General features: G+C 41.3%; 1 protein-coding gene across 1 annotated transcript in view; it reads right to left on the reverse strand.

The window, feature by feature from the left end:
- The window catches only part of plpp4 (phospholipid phosphatase 4), a 216807-nt gene that overhangs the window by 76354 nt on the left and 118294 nt on the right, over nt 1-22159 (reverse strand). Inside the window, exon 3 of the mRNA XM_061909943.1 lies at nt 17542-17632. Coding sequence (XP_061765927.1) covers nt 17542-17632 — 91 coding nt within the window. The remainder of the gene's footprint in view (nt 1-17541; nt 17633-22159) is intronic.

Here is a 22159-nt window from a genome sequence, read left to right on the forward strand (position 1 = left end):
ATCACAGTTGTGGGCTAGAATTCAAATCACTATCCAAGGACAGATTTACCAAGTCTTGTTTACATTGCAAAAAGGATTTAAAAAAAAAAATGTTTTTCTTGAAATGTTATTTGTTTCTTGTTAAATTGTATGGTTTTAATGCATTGCATTATAATTTGCATTTATTATTTTTACAAGACATTTTATGGTTGTGATTTATTTTATTTTGTATTTAGCGATCTATCATTGTGTTATGATCCGGTGCCTAATCATAGTTTATTTTGGGTTTTGATTCTGTTTTAGCACCCCTGTTTTGTGTTTCTTGGTTGTCATGGGCTCTGATTGTTTTCACCTGCTTCTGAATAGTGTTCGGGATGCTCACGTGCTGCGGGACACTAATCAAAAAGCCATTTAGTCCTGGAGGCATGGTGATGCGCGGATTGTTCTTCCTAGATGACAGCAGGAACTCCGGAGACAGCGTGCAGGTAGGAGATTGTTTATTCTCACCATAAGTCATATCCAATACAAAAATACCCAATGCAAAACAAGAAAAAACATTACGATAGCCTGGGAAGCCATGGCGAAGCTTAACACATGGAAAACCAGAATCACAGGGAACAAACGTGACAGTTGCGTTAAGCAAACAAGAGCACCAGACTGAGTGAGGGGATAACCAGGACTTAATAGCTCTCTGATTAGTGTCCAGCAGCAGGTAAGCCTCCCAAACACTAATCAGAGGCTGGTGAAAACAATAAGCACCCATGACAACCAAGAAACACAAAACAGGGGTGCTGAAACAGAACTTTAACCACAAGTGAATCAAAACCCAAAATAAACTATGATCGGGTACCTGGCCATAACAAATTTCTTGGATTTACATGACATCACGTTTGGCTCACGTCCAGCTCATTAAATATGCGTGGTAGTCATGCTAGCGTCTGTTCTCAATGGGTACTGAACGCCATTTAGCCTTTTGCTGAAGAAATATGCCCTATGCTTGCGTTGTTTTCGACTGTATGACCCATTCAAATCGCGAAAAGAAAAACGTTTCTTCCGAGTTCCTTGAGAGATCATCAAGATTTTGAGAGGGAAGACAAGAAAAGGGACACACAAAGAACGCACGAGTTTGCATTGACCACTTCGAAAAAGTTAGTTTCATATATTTTGAATATATTAGGGCCAGCAATGCCTTCTCTGATGGCCAAACATAACCAGAAATCATGATAATTAAAGATAAAACAATTGTTTTAATTGCTTGCTTTCCCTAAATATCTAAAATTATTCATATTCTCTTTATGTCATACTATGCTCCTTCCAGTGCTGTTGTTTTCAGGTTATAGAGTTTTTATCCAATCAGAATTCAGCTGGCTTATGTTGCCAGGATGTACCAAACCTGCCCAAAGCTTTCAAAATTAACAATGCGGGTGTCAATGCAATGTCATTGAATGGACACAAACATTTGACAGACAGTTACAATAGCCAATCAGATCAGGAGTTGTTCTAAGTAAGGCCTTCTAGCTGTCCTAAGGCAAATATATATTGTGATGTTATGAGCTACGTAACATAAGAACTTCATTACCCAGCATGCCTCAGTACTGAAGCGCATGTGCAGTTGCCCCTGGTTGTTTTTGATGAGCACGCTGTGGAGTAAACTTTAATAACTCAGCCAACATGCCTCGTCTGCATCTTTTATGATTAGACAAGACTTTACATATATTTGCAAGGCCGTTTTCAAGAAGGATATTTAAAGAGAAACTACATCTTGTGAGACGATGTCGGCCAACCCCGGAAGCTTGAATGGGTGCTACAGTTTGTAAGGTCAAATTTTGTATTTCTTTTTTTTTTCTTGTATAATCTTGGATAGTATTTCTCCAGCAATGGTCACGTAGTGATATAAAATATAGTACTTTGAGAGGTAATCATTGAAGTCAGACATTAATGAAGGCCTAGGTGGGAAACGCACGGCCCGCCACTGAGTTTACATGTTTAGTATTTCCCATTGATGTGTTATCTTTATATTGTTTGTATTTTAGTTCTTAACAAACAGAAACCGTAAAGTCAGGGACAATGATGCCTTGTCAGGAAGGGTAATCCTGCATCTCCCCTTTAGTTTATTTTGTACACAAATGTGTCAGAGTGCATAAGACAACAGGACACAAATCCAATCTGGTTCTGATTCGGCAATTGTTAATATGTTAAATGGATATGCAGTCACGGGTGTCAGCTGTTAGTAGTTGCTGTTTGTTTACATGGACGCATCGTAGCAAGACGCAAAGTGAAATCGTGAAATGCAACCTAACCCAAGCAAAAACGATGCATATTTATCTGGGAGAATCTTGATACCAATTTCCTTGGCCCAGCCACACTCAAAAATAAGTTGTTGACCTCTATGCTTTTCCAAGTTTTGATCTTCTTTGTCGTGTAGAATAATGTCTCGAGCACAAGATACAGTTCGATATGTCTGGAAACTCCACCGACGGATAATGCTTCATATCTTTTTTTCGATATAGGGATCTTTTCCATTGCACAGTTGGATTTGTTGCTCGTATTTGCAGGAGGATCTTGGTCGCTTGCGTAGTCAAGAGTTTGCGCGCTGTTTGCTGCACAACAGCCAGCTTGGCTTGGTTGACCACCACTGTTTCTCCCTCCCGGGAAAAAGTCATGTGACAAGAATTTTAAGACAAGAAGTCTCTCCAGAGAGTGGTGAGGACGGCGGAAAAGATTATCAGGACTCCTCTTCCTCCTATCCAGGATATTGCAAAAAGCTGCTGCCTGACCAGGGCTCAGAAAATCTGCAAAGACTCCTCCCACCTCCACCAAGGACTGTTTTCACTGCTGAACTCTAGGAAGAGGTTCCGCAGCCTCCAGGTTCTGTAACAGTTTCTTCCCTCAGGCCGTAAGACTTTTGAACGCATCATAATTAAATTATCCCCTCAACTCCCAAAATGGATTAACTCGCTGGAATAAAAAGACAACATAACATACATCCATAAACCTGGATGCATATGAAAAAGTGCAATGTATTTACTGTGTACAGTAATCTATTTATTTATATCTGCACCTTATTGCTTTTTTTTATACTGCACTACCAAGAGCTATTGCAACAAAATTTCGTTCTTATTTGTACCGTAAAGTTCAAATTTTAATGACAATAAAAAGGAAGTTTAAGTCAATGGTTAGAACAGTTATTATGACACTGCTCATATGCTCATGTGAGCATTGACGCCAGCGTTCTGTGTGTTAATACAAAAGTGACTACACTACACGACTACATAAAATCACCAGAGATGCTTTTCTTTAAGCCGTGATTTAGGAACATTTAAAAAAGTTCCAATAGTTTTCAGCACATACTAATTGGCTAAATGTCATTAGTTTCTGACCAGCTGGGTAATTTTAAGTTGGTTAGAAACTAGACTCTGCATACACATGTTGACAATGGTGTTCATTAAAAATGAAACACTAACAAGCCTAATAAAAGGGTGCATCCTCTATGGCAGGGGTGTCAAACTCAAATACAGAGTGGGACAAAATTTAAAACCGAACAAAGCCGCGGGCCGAGGTTGAACAAATTAACCTTTTAATAGGGACCCGAACAAGTTTTGCATTGAATATTGAACAAGCAAGGCTTATATAACTTTATAGTGACATACAAAATCGAGTTTCAAATAATAATAATAATTAAAAATTATCAATGGCATATCAAATAAAATTTAAATAAAAATTGAATGCCTCTTTTCGGCGGTTGGGTTGAGGTGGATGAGGTTTGGTGATAGCGGGGGGTGTATATTGTAGCGTCCCGGAAGAGTTAGTGCTGCAAGGCGTTCTGGGTATTTGTTCTATTGTGTTTATGTTGTGTTACGGTGCAGATGTTCTCCCGAAATGTGTCATTCTTGTTTGGTGTGGGTTCACAGTGTGGCGCATATTTGTAACAGTGTTAAAGTTGTTTATACGGCCATCCTCAGTGTGACCTGTATGGCTGTTGACCAAGTATGCTTGCATTCACTTGCGTGTGTGTATAAGCCGCATATATTATGTGACTGGGCGGCCACGCTGTTTGTATGGAGGAAAAGCGGACATAGAGAACGCCAAAGGCAGCGCCTTTAAAGCCTACCCCAAATATTGTTTTCCGGGATGAAATTTGGGAGGGCCACTGAACTTCGGGAGTCTCCCGGGAAAATCGGGAGGGTTGGCAAGTAAGAGTATTAGCCGTGAATGCGGTGTTACAGCAGCGGGCCATCCCTAATGGTAATGTGTAATTGCCTCAAGGGCCAAGTGAAATTACATGGCGGGCCAAATTGGGCCCGCGGCCAGAGTTTGACACCCATGCTCTATGGTGTCACCAGATAATAATTTGAAGAACCTTTCAAATTTATAACCAAAAAACAGCACAGCGGGCAGCACGTGAATGCGGTGTTACAGCAGCGAATACGAATACGAAGGTCCTGAGTAGTCCTGAGTTTAATCCCAGGCTCGGGATCTTTCTGTGCGGAACTTGCATGTTCTCTCCGTGAATGCGTGGATTCCCTCCGGGTGCTCCGGCTTCCTCCCACTTCCAAAGACATGCACCTGGGGATAGGTTGATTGGCAACATTAAATTGGCCTTAGAACGTGAATGTGAATGTGAATGTTGTCTGTCTATCTGTGTTGGCCCTGCGATGAGCTGGCGACTTGTCCAGGGTGTACACCGCCTTACGCCCGAATGAAGCTGAGATAGGCTCCGGCAGCCCGAAAGGGAAAAGCGGTAGGAAATGGATGGATTTTGCAATAAGTAATGTGGTGTGTTGCACTGTGTCTGGATGTCTACTTAATTAGCCATCAAGCCAATCTCGGGAGATCATTACCAACCAGTGGCCAAGACCTCAATGATTAATCCCATAACCCCCCCCCCCCCACACACACACACACACACACAAAAGTATTGTGTAAATGTTTCTGAACATGTTGATAATTTGGACAAACTGCACAAATGAGACTTAATGTGCCTGATGGGTCTTTAAACTGCAAATGAGATGATGTCAAAAATCCCATATGGAGGAATCTGCACTTGTGCCAGTCGCATTGTGTCATATGGAGCTCGGTTTGCTAATTGCTGCTGGAAAATTTGTGTGCTAGTGCGTGTTTGTATCGCAAAGCTGACACAGGCGGTGGTTCTGTTCTAATCTACTTTTTTACGACTTCATCTTGACATCGGTAAAGTATTTTTATGGTACTATATTTTAGCTGGCACGGCTCACTAAAGGCACAGCATCCTTGGGAATGGTTTCATTCAAACTATATTGCCTTTTTCCAAAGTACAAATGATTGGTTGGTCATTGTGATCATGTTTGTAACAAAATAAAGAAAAACATTATCGTTTTATTTGTGGGCAACACCATGAACCACGTGGTTAGAGCATCTGCTTCACAGCCACTCCAACACTTCTCTGGGGAGTTTGCATGTTCTCCTAGTGATTTCCTGTGTTTTCTCTATTTTCTTCCCACATTCCAAGAACATGCTTTAGTTTAATTGGACATTCAACGTGGGTGTAACAAAACATACTTGTATTCTTTCTTTAAACAGCTCAATCAAATCCAGACTGACTGGCTCATTTTGTATTGGTTATAACATAATTTTTAGTCATTTAAAAAAAATAAAAATAACAAATGAGCAAATGTAATGCAATTCTCTACATATTCAGAATGTTGAGAATGTCAATGTGAGTTTAGAATTAACCCCACAATTATTTACATCTTTAAAATATTTGATTTTATTTGATGATCTTTTATCAGAAAAAAAAACAACTAAGCAATAAAAGACAGTACAGCAGTGTGTTTTTGTTTTATTTACTTTGGTTTTACATTTTAACAAAACATCTCATGTGCAACTCTGTGAATCCTCGTTTTAAATACTGTTTTAAGGATGTCTTTAAAATGCTCCACATCAGGGGTTCTCAACCAGTCTCGTCAGGGAACCTCATTTCCACATGATCTTTAAGTTGTGCCTCACTTTTAAAAAGGAAAGGAAAAGTTTAAAATATTTTTTGTTTATGAAATAGCCTTCAAAACACATGTACCGTATTTCCTTGAATAGCCACCGGGGCGCTAATTAATCTAAAACCTCTTCTCACTCCTGCGCTTACTTAAGGCATGCGGTAAAAGTAAGCAGGCGCTGATAACTTTAAAACCTCTTCTCACCCCTGCGCTTACCAATGGCATGCAGTAAAAAATTGAGTGTGATATAAGAAAAAAAAATATATATATAAAAATTATTCTACAACATGTCATAGCGCCCACCTTAACACCATGCTATCTGCGTGCCTTCCTTATACGAGATTGCAATGCTATACCTTTTACACTGATGGTTATGATATAAACAACTTTAACACTCTTATTAATATGCGCCACACTCTGTGAAACCACACCAAACACATTTCTGGAAAACATTGGCTCTGTAACACATTCTAAACACAACATAAGAATTACCCAGAATTCCAATGCATCCATGACTCTTGGCTATATTATAAACGCGCCACCAACCCCGCCCACCTTAACTGGCGCACGGAGAGGGGGAGGTGGAGGGGGGCGGGGTTTGGTGCTAGCGGGGTGTATAATATAGCCAAGAGTCATGGATGCATTGGAATTCTGGGTAAGTCTTATGTTGCGTTTATAATGTGTTACAGAGCCAATGTTCTCCAAAAATGTGTTTGGTGTGGGTTCACAGAGTGTGGCGCATATTAGTAAGAGTGTTTAAGACAAGTTGTTTTATATCACAACCATCAGTGGGATCTGTATGGCTGTGGAACAAGACCCCTGGTGTACACATAGTAAAAGCAAAAAAAAAAAACTCCTCCGCCATTTTGGAAATGACGACAGGGGATGCGTCATTCGTGTCGTCACGATTTTGACCCGGCGGTAAAAGTAAGCATGCGCTAATTAATTTGGGGAGCGGGTTTCAGTAATTCAAGGCAGGCGCATATTACATGCCCGAAGGCTATTCAAGGAAATACGGTATGTTATCTTTTAAAACCAGAAATAAACTCTACAGTGTGTGCAAAATGCATTTCAGAGCACATAATTTAGTCGCTCCGGGATTTCGCCATGTTGCAATTGCGCCAATTCACGCAAATTAAACCTATCCCCGCACAATATGCATGGCCTAAAGATGGTGTCAAATGTAAATAAATTCCCCTAATATTTTGGCCAATGAGCATCATTTTGAATAATGGAATTTGTCTTTGAGGAGCTCTCAAATGTGCACGTCAACTGTCTAATCAAAATGTATGTTTCTTTCTTGTGTGGACCAAGCAAGAACAACACCACATAACACTGTATTGACTATTGATTGCTTAAATGGCACAACCGTCATCCTCCACGTAGTTCAGACCTACTTACTGTTCCTGTCAGCAGCACTAAGGTAATGTAGTATACAAACATGGAGTTTCTAGTTTACATATATTGATTTAATCATTGTTCATGTCAGACAATTGAGAACAGATTCTCATTTGCAATAATGACCTGGCTAAGAAGGAACATTTTCAGGATAGATATGTTGAAGTGTGATGATGATATCTCATTGTCTGTAATTTTTCAATACAAATGACTGCAATGAATTGCTCTGAACGGTTCATAAATGTTTTGAATGTCCGGGGGTAAATGTGTTGGAACATAAATGAATGTTTAAGATGGACAAACGGAAGCGGAAAACAAACACTGAGAATGTCTGTGGGCGACAGAGCAGACAATTAAGAAGCCTTTGACAGTGTTTCTCTCTGTAATCATAATTTATTATTTGCATAATTGGACACATTTATAGTACACTAATTGTGCAATGAGCTCCTAGTATGTGATTTTACTGCCTTTTAGGATATACTTTTAAGTAACGTATTTGTTTTCCAATTTGTGTTTAAATGTGTTGTCTTTTCTGTGGTTGTTACGAGGAACACTTATACCTAGGGCTGTCAAATTATATATTTTTTCAAATCATTTTGGAATCTGGCATTATCATGATTAATTACAGGGGATCAGAATCAGCTTTATTTGCCAAATATGCACACAAGGAGTTTGACTTGTACTATAGGCTTTGCTTTCTTGTTCAATGTGAGGAATAAATATTAACGATTAAAAAAAAATATAAACAAATACTTTAATAACTAATATGTGCAAGGCTAATAAATAATATTGCAGTGGTGAATAGAGCGACAAGCAAAACGATGATGACAGGAACATAAATTAATACATTCATTGTGACAGTTTATCTCTAGAGTTATTTGACAGTGTTCATCAGTTTGATAGCCTGAGGGAAAAAACTGTTCTTATAACAGTTTGTTTTGGTGTACATCTGTGTTGGCCCTGCTATGAAATGACGACTTGTCCAGGGTGTACACCGCCTTCCGCCCGAATGCAGCTGAGATAGGCTCCAGCACCCCCCGCGACCCTGAAAGGGATACGCGGTAGAAAATGAATGGATGGATGGATTTGTAAAGCCAGCCAGAGGGGAGGAGTTTGAAGAGTTTGTGACCAGGGTTTGAGGGGTCTGCAGAGACATCTCCTAACCGGTATAAGTCTAGGATGGGGGGAAGTTCGACACAATTATGTTTTCTGCAGTCCTGATTGTCCGTTGCAGTCTGTGTCTATGTCCAACGTGTTTGCAGATCCAAACTAGACAGTGATGGAAGTGCACAGAACAGACTGAATGATGGCAGTGTAAAACATGATCAGTGGTTCCTGGGGCAGGTTGACCCTCTTGCGCTGTTGCAGAAAATACATCCTCTTTTGTGCCTTTTTCTTGATTGTCTCTATGTGGGAGGTCCACTTGACATGATATTGTGGAGTCCACAGTAAAAACTGTGCTGTTCAAAATGGGGACGGGACTGGTGGAGGTATTGTGGGACTGAGGCAGGTCTTAGATGGTAGAGTGGCCATGCCAGCAACTTGAGGGTTCCATTTTCGATTCCAGCTTCCGCCATTTATTGTCACGGTCGTTGTGTCCTTGGGCAAGACACTTCACCAACCTCGCTCCCAGTGCCGCTCACACTGGTGTTTGAATGTAAAATAAATGTTTGGAGTTGGTCGAATGGGTTGTGATGCGCAAATTGGCAGCCACTCAGCCAGGACACAGCTGATGTCCAGAGAACTCTGAGGAGAGTGAACCCGTCCTGACGACATACCAGGACGGGTGCTTAAGGAATACGCTGACCAGCAGGCAGAGGTTCTTACAGACATCTTCAGCACCATCATGTTTTAAGACTGCTACAATTATACCAGTGCCTAAAAAATCCACAATCTCCTCACTCAATGATTACCGGCCTGTAGCACTAAGCATCAGAGTATGGCATCCCCTCTGCAATCCACCTTAGCTTACAACACCTGAAAGAGAAAAGGACACACGTGCGGATGTTGTTTCCGGACTTCAGCTCAGCCTTCAACACAACCATCCCGCAGCATAAAATGAGCAAACTTTCCCCCTTAGCCTCCTATGTAACTGGCTGCATGACTTCCTCACAAACAGACCTCAGTCTGAATGGGAGGGCAACAACACCTTCTGTGTCGGCTCTCTGAGCACAGACTCCCCTCAGGGCTCCAGCTCAGGGCTGTTCACCCTGGTCACCCATGATTGCTGCGCCAAAACCACTACTAATCACTCCGCCAAGTATGCAGATGACACAACAGTAGTGGGCTAGTTAGTGGCTAACGTCCATCCTCAGTCGGAAGGGCTGAACATGCTTCACTACTCTCTCTATGAGGATACAACAGCTCCCTGCTAACAAGAAGCTGGCGCTCCTCAATGTAAACACATGCCATGGGTGGATTTACACTTGAAATCTACTGAAATGATATCAAGTACTAGAGCCGTATCTAGTTGATACTACAATGATTACATCAATATTTTTATCATCACAAAACCTTTATCCTTGTTTTACAATTTATATTATGTTTACAAATATGTCCCTGGACACACGAGGAATTTAAATATGACCAATGTATGACCCTGTAACTCCATGGTATTGGATCGATACCCACTTTTTTGGTATCATCAAAAACTAATGTAAAACATCCAAACAACAAAGAATAAGTGTGTATTGTTTTAACAGAATCACCATTGGAACATGTTAAAACACAACATAACCAGATATTAACAGTAAATGAACAAGTAGATTAATGATACATAATTTGTACAGCAGCTTGTCCATCATAATTTTGAAAAAATAATAGAATGAGAAATTACACAATATTTTACTGCATATGTCAGCAGCCAAATTAGGAGCCTTTGTTTGCTTTCTCACTCCTAAAAGACAAAATATGTAGTATGTTCACTATTTTATTCAAGGCCAAAATTGTTCCTCAATTGCAGTAAGAAACATATTTTTAATGTACTGCACAATTTGTTGTTGAAATAAAGCCAATATTGCCATGTTTTGTGGTCCCTCTTGTTTTAAAAATCAATCCATTAAAATGTACTTATATAGCTCCTGATCCCAAATGCCTTTAAAGGGCTGCATAAGCCACAATGACATTGTTTGCTGAGATCCCACATTAGGGTAAGGAAAAAAATAATCCCGACGGGACCAACATGAAACCCTAGAAGGGACTGCAGATGTCGGGACACCGTCTTGGGGGACCGGTGCAATGGATGCTGAGTGGATTCGGTTAATAATGTGAGAGTCCAATCGATAGCGGGGTCACTTGCATGCAAACAAGTAGGGGCCCCGAGACGTCACCGACTGATGCATAAGGAGTGGTCCACACCGGGTCTAGACTTCATAATGTGAAAGACCAGTCCATTAGGAGGCCAGCATGGGATCATCTAATGGAATCTGGAATGGAGACAAGTCAGCAGCACATCACCAACTGATGCACAGAGCAATGGTCCACCCCAACTTGGAACAGCTAGCACATACTCCGTGGAGGCTGAACCGTGGTCACCCGATAACCTCTACACGCAGGAGAGGGGGGCAGAGCAGAAAAGAGAGACGGCAGAATTGATTAACGTGGACCCAGACTTAAACAAGTTGAAAAACTTATTCGGGTGTTACCATTTAGTGGTCAATTGTACGGAATATGTACTGAACTGTGCAATCTACTAATAAAAGTATCAATCAATCAATCAATCAAAGAACAACTGGTCTAAAAAGTCAATGAAAAACGAGTCACAGACCACAGATAGCCCCTGTAATGCACTCTGGGCACCCCAGCTGTAGAAGCTAACTGTTTATGGCCATTATTGTTGAGATCCGCTTTTCGGTTCTCCACATATTATTGTTTATTGTTCCAGTTTTTGTATCACTCCGTCGTTCCACCTGCTTAGTTCCAGTTTTGTCCGTTTCCATGGTTTCTCATTGATTTCACCTGCTACTCATGGTCCCGGTCCTTTGTTCGTTTTGTCTGTTAGCTCCAGTATTTTTGTTCTATAGCTCCTTGTGTTACTTAAATAAATCAATTAATCTTACCTTTGCTGTGTTCTTGCTCGACGCATCCACGGAGGGACAAACCTGGCAACACTATGCCGACCAAAAGTAACAATTATAGTATTACTACTGTACTACAGTATATTTTTTCATCCCATGGCCACATATCGGATGCAAGTCACATGGCTGTCATACGTCAGCCCCGGAAGGTAGGTAGGGCAGAGACTGTTGGAGTGATGGTTTTGAAAACCTGCATTAGAAGTTGTTCAGGTCCTTAGCTAGTCTTTTTTCAGCTGCACGACAGACAGTGTGTCAATTTCCTGTGGTTGGTGACTTCTCGCAGGCCCTTCCAAAATGCTCAGGTGCAGTTAAATAAGAACCTTTGTTTTTGCTTCTGAGTGTAGCTCCTTTTAATTACCCTAATCTCCTTTGCCAGTTTGTTCCTGGCCTGCTTAAACAGGACCCAGTCCCAGCTCCGATAGACATCCTCCTTGGCTTGACGAAGGTTCCTAAGCTGAGGTGTAAACCGGGGCTTGTTGTTGTATGTGCAGAAGGTCACAGTCTGCACGTAATGTCACAGTTTCGGTGAGTTTTTTAACATTTTCGTATCCAATGTCAAAGACACTCCAGCCTATAACTGCTGCTGTGATTCCTTTGACCATCTCTTCACAGTCCTCAATACAGACTTAGCGGGATGAGGTGAAGCAGGCAGTGATCAAGGGAGTCCTACAGTTTCTCAGGGAACCGAGCGATAATTTTCCATTATTGTAATGTAGCAGTGGTGAAATGTGTTAGCTCCCCTCCTAATATGCTGTTTGTGTTTTTGGAGTTCCGTCTATCAATCCATTTTTTACCGATTGTCGGCTAGAAGGCGGCGTACACCCTGGACAAGTAGCCACCTCATCGCAGGGCCAACACAGATAGACAGCCAACATTCACACTCACATTCACACACTAGGGCCAATTTAGTGTTGCCAATCAACTTATCCCCAGGTGCATGTCTTTGGAGGTGGGGAACCCACGCATGGGTTAATGTTAAAAGTTAAAGCCCCAATAATAATCACACACTCACTAGGTGTAGTGAAGTTATCCTCTGCATTTGACCCATCCCCATGTTCATCCCCTGGGAGGTGAGGGGAGCAGTGAGCAGCAGCGGTGGCAGCACTCTGGAATCATTCTGGTGATTTAACCCCCAATTCCAACCCTTCATGCTGAGTGCCAAGCAGTGTGGCAATGGGTCCTATTTTTATATTCTTTGGCATGACTGGGCTGGGATTTGAACTCACATAGAGGGCGGACACTCTAACCACAAGGCCACTGAGCAGGTCTAAAATTTAATTTGCTGTATTAAAATCCCTCAGAATTATGAACAAGGGGTCAGGATGTTTTTCTCCATGTCTGCAATATGGCCAGCCAGGTGGGGTAACGCTTGTTTACACATATCTCAGGCGAGATGTATACCAACCATAATAGTGAAGTGAAGTGAATTGTATTAATCAATCAATCAATCAATCAATATTTACTTATATAGCGCTAAATCACTAGTGTCTCAAAGGGCTGCACACACCCCAACACGAACCACTACGACATTTTCGGTAGGCCCACATAAGGGCAAGGAAAACTCACACCCAGTGGGACGTCGGTGACAATGATGACTATGAGAACCTTGGCGAGGACGAAAGCAATGGATGTCGAGCGGGTCTACCATGATACTGTGAAAGTTCAATCCATAGTGGATCCAACACAGCCGCGAGAGTCCAGTCCAAAGCGAAGCCAGCAGGAAAGCATCCCAAGCGGAGACAGATCAGCAGCGCAGAGATGTCCCAAGCCAATACACAGGCAAGCAGTCGATCCTGGGTCCCGACTCTGGACAGCCAGAACGTCATCCATGGCCATTGGAGCGGACCCCCTCCACAAGGGAGAGTGGGACATAGGAGAAAAAGAAAAGAAACGGCAGATCAACTGGTCTAAAAAGGGAGTTCTATTTAAAGGCTAGAGTATACAAATGAGTTTTAAGGTGAGACTTAAATGCTTCTACTGAGGTGGCTTTTTTTCTCTAGTGACTCAAAGAGCTTTACATAGTGAAACCCAATATCTAATTTTTACATTTAAACCAGTGTGGGGGGCACTGGGAGCAGTTGGGTAAAGTGTCTTGCCCAAGGACACAACGACAGTGACTAAAGATGGCGGAGGCGTGGATCGAACCTGCAACCCTCAAGTTGCTGGCACAGCCACTCTACAAACTGAGCTATACGGCCCAATAATAATAATAATACAACAAAAGAACTCATGTAGTGAATAAAACGCTTTCAAAAGTATAAAAAAAAAACAACTTCCTCCAAATGTGGAATACATGTCTGCTTCAACACTGTGACATCAGTGCACCAACTATTGTTTATATGGACACGTATTCCTCTCTTCGTCTTCCCTGAGAGCTCTTTTACAAGATTCGCTCAGAGGAGCTGAAAGTTCAGTAGTCTGGAATGTGCCCACTGAGCTATGTGTCTGGTGTTTAGGAGCAGCAGTTTGTCCATCTTTTCAGCCAGTGAGCGGACCTTCGCCAGTTGAAGAGATGGAAGTACAGTCCGTAATCCCAGTGCTTCAGTTTAACGACCGCGCGTACTCCTTTTTTCCTCGTTTTCGGCATCTCCAGCACAGTCAATAGAGAGCTGCGGCTTTTCTGGTGAGAATCTCCACGTAACTCTTTAGTGAAAAGTGTTTGGCAGAGGGTTGTCCAATTTTTAATAATTCACCTCTGGTCAAAGAAACCTTAAAAGGGTAACACATTATTGCAAAGATAAAGAAAAAATGTAACAAGTACAAGAGAGCACTGTACAGGCGCAGCTTCCTAATCAAAATTTGCTTAAGAATTTGAACACAAATGCAATTTTATTGTCAGAATGTCATCCTGAAACAAGATTTTGCTTGAATGCATGTAATTTATTGGCACACAACTTGATAACAGTTTTATCTAAAATTATTTCAGGCTGTATTTTGAATGAAAGTCGGTCTCCTCAATCATTTTAATAAATTTGATGTATGCAATAATCTGATCAAGCTCTGACACTGATCGTACATGGAGCGGACCGCATTGCCGGGCGTAAATCGGACACGTTTCCAGTGAGGGTTGGACTGCGCCAAGGCTGTTCTTTGTCACCGATTCTGTTCATAACTTTGATGGACAGAATTTCTAGGCGCAGTCAAGGCGTTGAGGGGTTCCGTTTTGGATGCCGCTGGATTAAGTCTCTGCTTTTTGCAGGTGATGTAGTCCTGATGGCTTCATCTGGCCGGGATCTTCAGCTCTCACAGGATCGGTTCGCAGCCGAGTGTGAAGCGACCGGGATGAGAATCAGCACCTCGAAGTCAGAGTCCATGGTTCTCGCCCGGAAAAGGGTGGAGTGCCATCTCCGGGTTGGGGAGGAGACCCTGCCCTAAGTGGAGGAGTTCAAGTACCTAGGAGTCTTGTTCACGAGTGGGGGAAGAGTGGATCGTGAGATCGACAGGCGGATCGGTGCGGCGTCTTCAGTAATGCGGACGTTGTACCGATCCGTTGCGGTGAAGAAGGAGCTGAGCCGGCAGGCAAAGCTCTCAATTTACCGGTCGATTTACGTTCCAATCCTCACCTATGGTCATGAGCTTTGGGTCATGACTGAAAGGATAAGATCACGGGTACAAGAGGCCGAAATGAGTTTCCTCCGCCGGGTGGCGGGGCTCTCCCTTAGAGATAGGGTGAGAAGCTCTGCCATCTGAGAGGAGCTCAAAGTAAAGCCGCTGCTCCTCCACATCGAGAGGAGCCAGATGAGGTGGTTCGGGCATCTGGTCAGGATGCCACCCGAACGCCTCCCTAGGGAGGTGTTTAGGGCACGTCCAACCGGTAGGAGGCCACGGGGAAGACCCAGGACACGTTGGGAAGACTATGTCTCCCGGCTGGCCTGGGAACGTCTCGGGATCCCCCGGGAAGAGCTAAACGAAGTGGCTGGGGAGAGGGAAGCCAGGGCTTCCCTGCTTAGGCTACTGCCCCCACGACCCGACCTCGGATAAGCGGAAGAAGATGGATGGATGGATGGAATAATCTGATCACTTACCTTATAGAGGTGAAAGAGGAACTCCACTTTTTTGGGAGTTTTGCCTATTGTTCACAATCATTATAAAAGACATGACGAAGGATGGATTTTTTAAAATGTATTTTAAATATTAAATAAACATATTAAAGTCTGCGCACAGCAGAGCCAATGGGAGTGCCACAATACCCCCCATTAAATCTGAAAAATAACTATCCAAAAAGCGCCATCAATGCTCAATTTACATTTTGTGACTTGAATATTAACCAAGTATTAGTAATATTGTTATTATGAGCGCTAACGCAGACAAACTATTCATAGCGGCGCCATGATCACCTCTGTGTCTCCCAATGTATACATCATTGAGTGGTCTTCTGTTTCCTCCTTGCTCCCTGCAAGTTTATTCTAGATCATAAATCATGCTTCCCAGCCAATTTAGGACCTGGAACTGGCGAGGATGACAAGAAAAGTCGTTGTTGATCCCGCCGTGTTTCTTTGCTAGAAAGTGCTGAATGAAATCAATGTGCCGCGTATGCTTTAAATTACTAAAATACGTAAATATTAAATGTTATTATAAATGTACTTTTCTCTATATTACATCTATACTCCCATTCATCCACTTTCTACCGCTTTTTCTCTTTGGGGTCGCGGGGGGCGCTGGTGCCTATCTCAGCTACAATCGGGCGGAAGGCGGGGTACACCCTGGACAAGTCGCTATCTCATCGCAGTCATATATATAAAACCCTAATGGAGGTGTTTGGATGTTTTTAATTGGCTCTAAAGGCGCAATTGAACAACTCCCATAGTCTGCATTGTAAGCAGACTTTTGAGCAAATGTATTTGTGGAGAGACGAAGACGACGGGACGTGACGCTCTTTTGCCCGGCTCAAGATAGAGGCCAGGAGGCGGAGGATGTGGCGGAACGGAGAGGCGGGGCGTGCCTGGGGCAACGCCACCGTAATCCAAGTCAGGCGCGTAACACACACACCGGGTCTCAATCTGTCCATCTCCCGACAGCATTTAAGAGAGGAGAAGGAGGAAGGAGAGGGCAGAGGAAGGAGAAGGAGCCACCTGAGACGAACGACCACGAGCGAGACATAAGAGACCCAGAAGCCGATGAGCCCCCGCACGAGGCGCAACCAACGGGCCCCGAAAGGGGTTCTGCGACAACATGCAGGAAGAGCCCGCGGACTGAAAAGTGGCGCAACAAAAAGGCAAAAAGAGACGATGATTGTTGAAATAATAAATCAAAGTCAAACCTGTTATGATGAGTCCTGCACTGAGTGTCACTGCAACCCACACAAGGACGGCTGGAGTCCCGTCACAGTATTTGAGGACAAGCGGTAGGAAATGGATGGAATGCAAAAAAAAAAAAAAATCCAACCGTCGTCATGATTCTCATCATGATTGTGAATGATAATCAAAATTTCAAAAAAAGGTGAGTTCCCCTTTAAGGTAAAAGAGTTTGCAATGCCAAAATAAATTGCACGATTGATATGTACATGATTAATGTGATCATTTTTTTGTGACTGATCACAAGAGTTAACTCATTAATTTTGACAGCCCTACATAAAACATACATTTCATAAAAAAGCCTGCAAAATCCTTGAGGGGATTATTATTAACAGTTTGGATGTCAACAACAGTACAAAAAACAATAATCTATAATATCAAACAAAATAAATATTTGTATTAATGCTGTCAAAGTATTTTTAAAATCTTAAAAGCTTAACTACTTGCTTGAATGAATTAAGTTACTTTAAAAATACCCAAATATTTAGATACGAATGCAAAATGTTGTTCTTTTTGCATGTTGAGGACTCATTCAGGAAACAGAAGATGTTATTGAGTAATGTGTTGACATCAACACCTGGTAATGCTGTTCTGCTTTGTGCAATGGTTCTGTAATCATCACATTTCTTCAATGGAGAGCTGGTTAATGTGTTTTGCTCACTGATAATGCAGTTTAAGCTACAAAAGCCTAAGTAAAAAAAAAACTTAAAAAAAAACTACCCATGATGCAGGTTTAGAATTGCTTTCTAAGAAGCAGCACATTGGAGGTGTGGTAATTAAAAAGTAATTTGGTAAAAAGTAGAAAAAGTAATTAGCGCCACCCACCTAAACATGCCTCTTTAATTTCAGTCTTGTCTGTCCTCTGAATTATCTTCACAACAAATATCACAGCCAGCGGGGTAAGGAAGGAGATTGCCTGTGAGGAAATGGAGACAGTTATTGCAATAGTCAAGTGTTGCAACATTACACATTTTGTTAAACTCTTATTCGCTTGTTCGTAATGACTAACAGGAAATGACCTTCTATGTATTATCCAGATTTAATTCTAAAGACAAAGAGTGAAGCCAAACAACCATTTTTCATTGTTCAAATGGTTTTCCAAGACCATTAATCGGACGTTTGGGCTTTTCCAGTCCTTTGGTAAATTGAAAAGGGTTGTAGTCGTAGCAAAACATGCTGAATGTGTCAGTATTATAATTTCATAATCCCATTCCTGCTTTTGTCTATAATATTAACCTTAGTGTCGTGTTGCGGGAGGGGGAATTCTCTTGATGCATTACATTCACATATAATTTGCACGTTAATGAAACATGCATGATGGATTACGCAGCCAGGCAGGCTTGAAAGAGATGGGATATTTCGACTGAGTCAGTAGTTTGGGAGTCTAGCTCAAGTGCACCTCAACATTACTGACCATCACTTCTCTAACAACCAACCTCAATTTTTTATAATTCCATCCAGGTTTCGAAATTGGGTTTCTCCAGCCACCTTCAACCCCATTGGCCTCAAGTCTGTGGGGTTTTAATTTTTGAAACAACAATGCCTGTGTTGCATTTTACAAACCCTGTTTCCATATGAGTTGGGAAATTGTGTTAGATGTAAATATAAACGGAATAGAAGGATTTGCAAATCATTTTCAACCCATATTTAATTGAATGCACTACAAAGACAAGATATTTTATGTTCAAACTCATAAACAATGTATTTTTTTCCAAATAATAATTAATAGCGTGGGACAGCGTGGCGCAGTGAAAGAGTGGCCGTGCGCAACCCGAGGGTCCTTGGTTCAATCCCCACCTAGTACCAACCTCGTCACGTCTGTTGTGTCCTGAGCATGTCACTTCACCCTTGCTCCTGGTGGGTGCTGGTTAGCGCCTTGCATGGCAGCTCCCCCATCAGTGTGTGAATGTGTGTGTGAATGGGTAAATGTGGAAGTAGTGTCAAAGCGCTTTGAGTAACTTGAAAGTAGAAAAGCGCTATACAAGTACAACCCATTTATTCATTTATTTATCATTTAACTTTGAATTTCATGGCTGCAACACGTGCCAAAGTAGTTGGGAAAGGGCATGTTCACCACTGTGTTACATCACCTTTTCTTTGAACAACATTCAATAAACGTTTGGGAACTGATTGTTGAAGCTTTGAAATTATTTTCCATTTTTGTTTTATGTAGAGCTTCAGTCGTTCAACAGTCCGGGGTCTCCGCTGTCGTATTTTACGCTTCATAATGCGCCACACATTTTTGATGGGAGACAGGTCTGGACTGCAGACGGGCCAGGAAAGTACCTGCACTCTTTTTTTACGAAGCCACGCTGTTGTTACACTTGTCTTCAATCCAATCCAATCCACTTTATTTATATAGCACATTTAAACAACAATAACGTTGTCTTGCTGAAATAAGCAGGGTCGTTCATGATAACGTTGCTTGGATGACAACATATGTTGCTCCAAAACCTGTATGGACCTTTCAGCATTAATGGTGCCTTCACAGATGTGTAAGTTACCCATGCCTTGGGCACTGATGCACCCCGATACCATTACAGATGCTGGTTTTTGAACTTTGCGCCTATAACAATCCGAATGGTTATTTTCCTCTTTGTTCTGGAGGACACCACCTCCTCTGTTTCCAAATATAATTTGAAATGTGGACTCGTCACACCACAAAACACCTTTCCATTTTGCATCAGTCCATCTTAAGTGAGCTCGGGCCCAGCCAAGACGACGGCGTTTCAGGATATTGTTGATAAATGGGTTTGGCTTTGTTTGCGTAGTAGAGTTTTAAATTGCGCTTAAAGATGTAGCAACCAACTGTAGTTACTGACAGTGGTTTTATTAAGTGTTCCAGAGCCCATGTGATGATATCCTTTACACACTGATGTCGGTTTTTAATGCAGTACCGCCTGAGGGATCAAAAGTCCGTAATATCATCACTTACTTGCAGGGATTTCTCTAGATTCTCTGAACTTTTTGATGATTTTACGGAGCGTAGATGGTAAAATCCCTAAATTCCTTGCAATAGCTCGTTGAGAAATATTGTTCTAAAACTGTTCGACAATTTGCTTACAAAGTGGTGACCCTCACCCCATCTTTGTTTGTGAATTACTTAGCATTTCATGGAAGCTGCTTTTTTACCCAATCATGGCACCCACCTGTTCCCAATTAGCCTGCACACCTGTGGGATGTTCCATATAAGTGTTTGATGAGCATTCCTCAACTTTATCAGTATTTATTGCCACCTTTCCCAACTTCTTTGTCATGTGTTGCTGGCATTGAAATTCTAAAGTTAATGATTATTTGCAAAAAAAAAAAGGTTTATCAGTTTGAACATCAAATAGGTTGTCTTTGTAGCATATTCAACTAAATACTGGTTGAACATTATTTGCAAATCATTGTATTCCGTTTTTTTTTCATCTAACACAATTTCCCAACTCATATGGAAACGGGGTTTGTACTTATATAAGAATATTTGTCAATATATTAAGCAAAAAGGTATTTTATTTTTTTCTACCAAGAAAAGTGCACTTGTTATTAGTGAGAATATACTTCCATCCATTCATCCATTTTCTACCGCTTATTCCCTTTTGGGGTCGCGGGGGGCGTTGGCGCCTATCTCAGCTACAATCGGGCGGAAGGCGGGGTACACCCTGGACAAGTCGCCACCTCATAAGGAATTTTTGGGTTCATTGAGGTTAGCTAATTTTACTTGTTTTGGAAAGTCTTCACAAGCCGAATTGTCTTTTTCTATTGGCAGATAATTTTGCTTAGTTTAAATAAAATACCCCTAATTTTTGATTTTTTTTTCTTGTTTTTGAACACTGACCTTTTGCAGTGTATACCCTTTGAAATGCAACACATGTGTCCTTCTCATATTTTTAACGTTGTAATAGGAATGTAAAGTTTTAAAAATCCAAGTTGTATAAAACAAAAAAATAATAATAAGTAAAATATACTCTGTGTGTCAGCCAAACTGTGCACCTGAATAAAAATCACAACCAACAGCAATATACTATGCTTTTGTCTCTGTTAAGCAGGGGGTGGGCGACCCTCAAATACACACAACCAAAACAAAAAATTAAATGGCTAGATAGAGTTATTGTGACCAAAGTGATCACGGTTATCATTATCATTGCGGTATATACTGTATGTGCTCAAAACGTTGTAATATACACACTAAAATATTTTAACAATTTTTAATTTATTTATGAACCAAAATTAGTAGCCAAGAAATATACTTTGTTGACATCAATTATATGACATCATCACGCAATTTGCATAACCATCAAGAATGCATATATTGTATTTAAAAAAGGATAAATAACATGTATACATAAAAAAAAAAAATCTTTGTTATTAGTGAGTTTGTATATTGTTGGAATTGTATCGATACCAATACCACTAAAATAAACTTATCGATAAATGTTTTATTCGGATTTTTGGAAATAAAGATGTGAAAAAGTGGATTTTTTATTACCACTTTTGTTAGCACAAGATGTTGTATACCACAAACATCATGTAGTGAAATGAATTATATTTATTTAGCGCTTTTCTTCAAAACGCTTTACATAGTGAAACCCATTATCTACAACTTTAAAGGCCTACTGAAACCCACTACTACCCACCACGCAGTCTGATAGTTTATATATCAATGATGAAATATTAACATTAAAACACATGCCAATACGGCCTTTTTAGTTTACTAAATTACAATTTTAAATTCACCGGGAGTTTTGTCTTCGAAACGTCGTGTAATGATGACGTGTACGCAGTACGTCACGGGCTATTAGGAAGTATGAGCGCTGCACACACACACAGCTAAAAGTCGTCTGCTTTAACAGCATAATTATACAGTATTTTGGACATCTGTGTTGCTGAATCTTTTGCAATTTGTTCAATTAATATTGGAGGAATCACAGTAGAAAGATGGAGTTGGGAAGCTTTAGCCTCTAGCCACACAAACACACGGTGATTCCTTGTTTAAAATTCCTGGAGGTGAAACTTTCCTATGGATCAGAGCGCGGTCAAGCGAACATGAATCAAGACGGAATGTCAACCAGCAGGTTTCGGAGAGAAAATTGCGGTTAAAAAGTCAGTTCTTACCGGAGAAAAGCTGAGCTTGTGTCGTTCATAGCTGCCTTCGACTCCCCTGAGACACTGTGCGTCAACACACCCATGGAGACACCCTTCCGACTATCAGGAACTATTTACCTAACTAAAACACTAGCAACGCAATAGAAAGATAAGGGATTTCCCAGAATTAACCTAGTAAATTTGTCTAAAAATATCGGAATCCGTCCCAATGCAATCGCGTTTTTTTTTCTTTTTTTTTTTCTAGTCCGTCGTTTTCTGGGTCCGAATAGCACTTTTTGTTGGAGGCTCCCATTAAAAACAATGTGAATATGTGCGTAGCCATTACACGGGTGACGTCATCGTCTGCGACTTCCGG

This window comes from Nerophis ophidion, linkage group LG09, assembly GCF_033978795.1.
Source record: "Nerophis ophidion isolate RoL-2023_Sa linkage group LG09, RoL_Noph_v1.0, whole genome shotgun sequence".
Classification (NCBI taxonomy): domain Eukaryota; kingdom Metazoa; phylum Chordata; class Actinopteri; order Syngnathiformes; family Syngnathidae; genus Nerophis; species Nerophis ophidion.